The sequence below is a fragment of the Palaemon carinicauda genome, chromosome 36 (assembly GCF_036898095.1).
Source record: "Palaemon carinicauda isolate YSFRI2023 chromosome 36, ASM3689809v2, whole genome shotgun sequence".
NCBI classification, from domain to species: domain Eukaryota; kingdom Metazoa; phylum Arthropoda; class Malacostraca; order Decapoda; family Palaemonidae; genus Palaemon; species Palaemon carinicauda.
In genome coordinates, this window is record NC_090760.1 from 57,753,065 (window position 1) to 57,756,681 (window position 3,617).

The 3,617-nt window shown below is 44.3% G+C and overlaps 1 protein-coding gene across 1 annotated transcript in view; it reads left to right on the forward strand.

The window, feature by feature from the left end:
- The window catches only part of LOC137628649 (uncharacterized), an 85,716-nt gene extending 85,416 nt beyond the window's left edge, over nucleotides 1-300 (forward strand). Inside the window, exon 5 of the mRNA XM_068359802.1 lies at nucleotides 148-300. Within this exon, the coding sequence (XP_068215903.1) occupies nucleotides 148-300 (153 nt within the window). The remainder of the gene's footprint in view (nucleotides 1-147) is intronic.
- Nucleotides 301-3,617: the final 3,317 nt, after the last annotated feature.

Genomic DNA, 3,617 nt, shown 5'->3' on the forward strand with positions numbered 1-3,617 from the left:
TAAAGTTTTGTTGCATTCCTATTACCTCTTTGTTAAAACTGGCACAATTGTTAAATACCAGAGGAACAGCTTCCTACTACCTTCCCCCTCCCTGCTGTGTCTTACTGCTTGTAGATACCACCCTCTAACACTGACTCTTCTCTCCAGGCTCCATCCATGAAAGTACCACCTTTCACCAGTACAGAAGCAATCGCTTGGTTTCAGTATGCGGATTTCCAGTTTTGCATCAGGGGCATGACTCTTTTAAGAACCAAAGCAGATTATACCCTCGTGATGATCCCTAAGGACATCTCTGATTAGTGTTGAGAGCATGGTGACACCTCAATAGCATACGACACAATCAAAACATACCCTCTGGAAGAGTACTTGCCATCCCCAGCCGCCCCTATAGCGAAGCTTTTTCAGATCTCTTGACAAGCGTTGCACATCAAAAGGCTTTGCTCCCCCTCAGGAAATGACTAGTATTGCTCACCTGCAACTTGCCAAAAACAGCTCTTCTCGCGAGTTGAATCTACTTTGCGTCCTTTAAGTATGACGCTTACCCAACCTTGTACGCGACACCATCCCTGATGTCAATATTTTGCCCATGATGAACATGATCAAAGTCGACGCCCTTATGGACAGCTACTTCACCACCTTCAAGAATTCCATCAATGAATCCATTCCTGATGAAAAGGAAAACTATTCAACATTGACCGACTCTGATGTTAATGTTATAAGACGGAATGCTGTAGAACACAGATGCCTACCTCACGTTTTGCCAAAGCGGCGACGAAACCACCCAGCATCCATATATGCCACCTCTTGCTCACGACCTAATCAACTATGTCTCCAGACTCCCTATGACATCCATTACACGAAGTTATGCTACTAATAATCCAAATTTGTGGTTGCTATGAAGAATTGTGAGAATAGTTATTAGAGGCCAAAAAAAACTAGTAAGTAGGCTATCCTATGCGGCAGTGGCCTACACTATCAATATTTTTTTTTGTTTTACACGATGCCAGTGTGGGCATGCAAATTCTGGTCTACACAGTTCCTTGACGTTGTGTTCTACCAAGGCCATTTTCCTAGAAATTACGCAATCTGTCTAAGGGTGATGATGTCTTTCTGGTACCTGCCATGGGGTCGCCGATCTGCACCCAAAATTATGTTGCTCACTGACGGTTAATCAACGTAAATTCTTACTCGTTGATACGTCTTCAAACCTACCTCTACCAATATGCTCTCTACATCAGGGCAGCCGTAGATACCAACGCCCACCTCCTTACTTTATACCCAGAAATGATACATTAAGAACTTGGTTAAACACTGTATTGATCACCTTATCAAGGTGACTGGACCCCCATTGCTCACATATTCAGGAGTCAGACATCAGAACGTTTGTCAGTCCCTAAACAAACATTCCCCGAAATTGAAGAAATAGGTTATTGCAGTTACTCATACTTCTGAAAAAAGATGGCTCCCTGCATCCATGTAGTAATTATAGTCTTCTGAGCCTGCCGATAGAACTGGATCTCTACCACTTCCCAAACATCGCAGAAATTACCTCCTATTTGCCGAAAGAGAAGGTTTCGTTCACGCTTGACCTCCTGAAAGGGTATTATCAGGTGCCCCTAAACTCAGATGATATCTCCAAGACCACTATCAGTACCCCCTTTTGTATATACACCTTCAATTACTCCTATTTTGGACTTCATTATGCTGGGAACAGTTTTCAACACATTATGGATGGGATCTTAGGAGACTTTCCCTTCTGTGTGTTACGAGGACGACATACTTGTGTGCTCTTCCTCTTAAAAGGAACACCCCCATCACCAATGCATCGTGCTCAATCACCTACAACAGAACAACCTTGTAGTCCAGTACAATAAGTGTCCCTTTGGCTCCGAAGAAAGATCATTCTTAGCCGCAACCTCACTCTGAGGAGATAGAAGCCTTTCTGAACTCTCCATGTTTTCAAATGTCAAAGCACTGCAAGAATTATTGGGCATCATCGACTATTAACACTGGTTCCCTCCAGCCATCACTCTCGCACTCACCTCCCGCTACGCCTACTTCAAGGACAAACTAAAAGGCCTGGAGTGGGGTCCCCTTCATTAAGCGGCCTTCTGCAACTCAAAGAAGGTAATATTGATAGCAGCTACTCTCAGTTTTTCTTTGTTCCATATCTCTTCTCATTATCTCCACCGTTGTCGGCGATACTGCTATTGTTGCATTGGTTGAGCATGCAGTTAATGTCTCACCCAATCCAAGGCAGAAACTGGCTACTCAACTTTTGACTGTAAATTAATGGCAGTTCATTTCTGTCCATTACTTTTATCACTTACAAGAAGTTATGCCCTTGGTCATTTGTACAGAAAACATGCCTATGGTGCTCCCCTTTGTACCAACCATGTTTCACACGATTGTACATGGTAACGACATTTCCCTTTTTTGTATATAGTCTCCTTTGTATCATAGCTCTCCCCTCGTACTGATAGGGACATGAATAAACATAGTCTGTTTTTTCTCACCGGTAACTGTTAATAGAAACTGTTGTTCGTTGAACAGGAAACAGCCTGTTATATGTTATGGCCTTTATTATCAACAATTGATGTATATATAAACTGATGCTCTGTAATAAAAGTTACTCAGTTGCTTTCATCCTGCATTTTTAGTCACAGCCTCTCTCTGCCGGTCACATTGGTGACCCCTCAAAACATACCTTCTGCAGCAGTACTCGCCGTCGCTAGCCGCCCATATAGCAAAGCTTTTTCAGCTCTCTCAACAACTGTTGTAGAATCAAAGGGCTTCACTCGCCCTCAGGGAAATGACCAGTATCACTCGCCTGCAACCTGCTGCAGATGGCTCTCCTCGTGAGGTGAAACTACTTCGGGCCCTTCGGGTAAGCCGTTTACCCGAACCTCTACGCGCTGCCATACCTGATGTCGATAGTTTACCCATAAAGTACTTGATGACCAAAGCTGACGCCCTTATGGACAGCCACTTCACGACCTTCAAGACCTCCATTAACGCTTCCACTCCTGACAAAGAGGACACCTATTCAACAGCAACCAAAGCTCACGTGAATGGCATAGGACACACACGCCTATGAACGCCGTAGGACACATATGCCTCTGAATGCCGTAGGACACACGCCTACCACGTGACGAGCCGGAGCGGCGACTAAGCCACCCATCATCCACCATTCGCTCGCGCCCCCAACCAACGAGTTCTACAGCCACTCACTGCTGCCCATTGGCCGCAGCTTTCCTAATACTAATCCAGATTCTGGGCTGCCGCGAAGAAATGTTCAGTATGTCATTTTTAGGGGGGGGGATGAGCCACACGATCGTACATAGTAACGATTTTTCTCTCTTTTTTGTATATAGTCCTCTTTGTATTTTCGCTCTCCCCTCGCACTGATAGGGACCTGAATAAACATGTCTGTTTTTCTCACCATTAACTGTTAACAGAAACCGTTGTTGGTTGAACAGGAAACAGCCTGTTATATGTTATGGGCTTTTTGTCCCCAATTGATGTATACATAAACTGATGTTCTGTAATAAAAGTTGCTCAGTTGCTTTCAACCTGCCTTCTTAGTCACAGTCTCTCTCGGCCCATCACACCTTCCT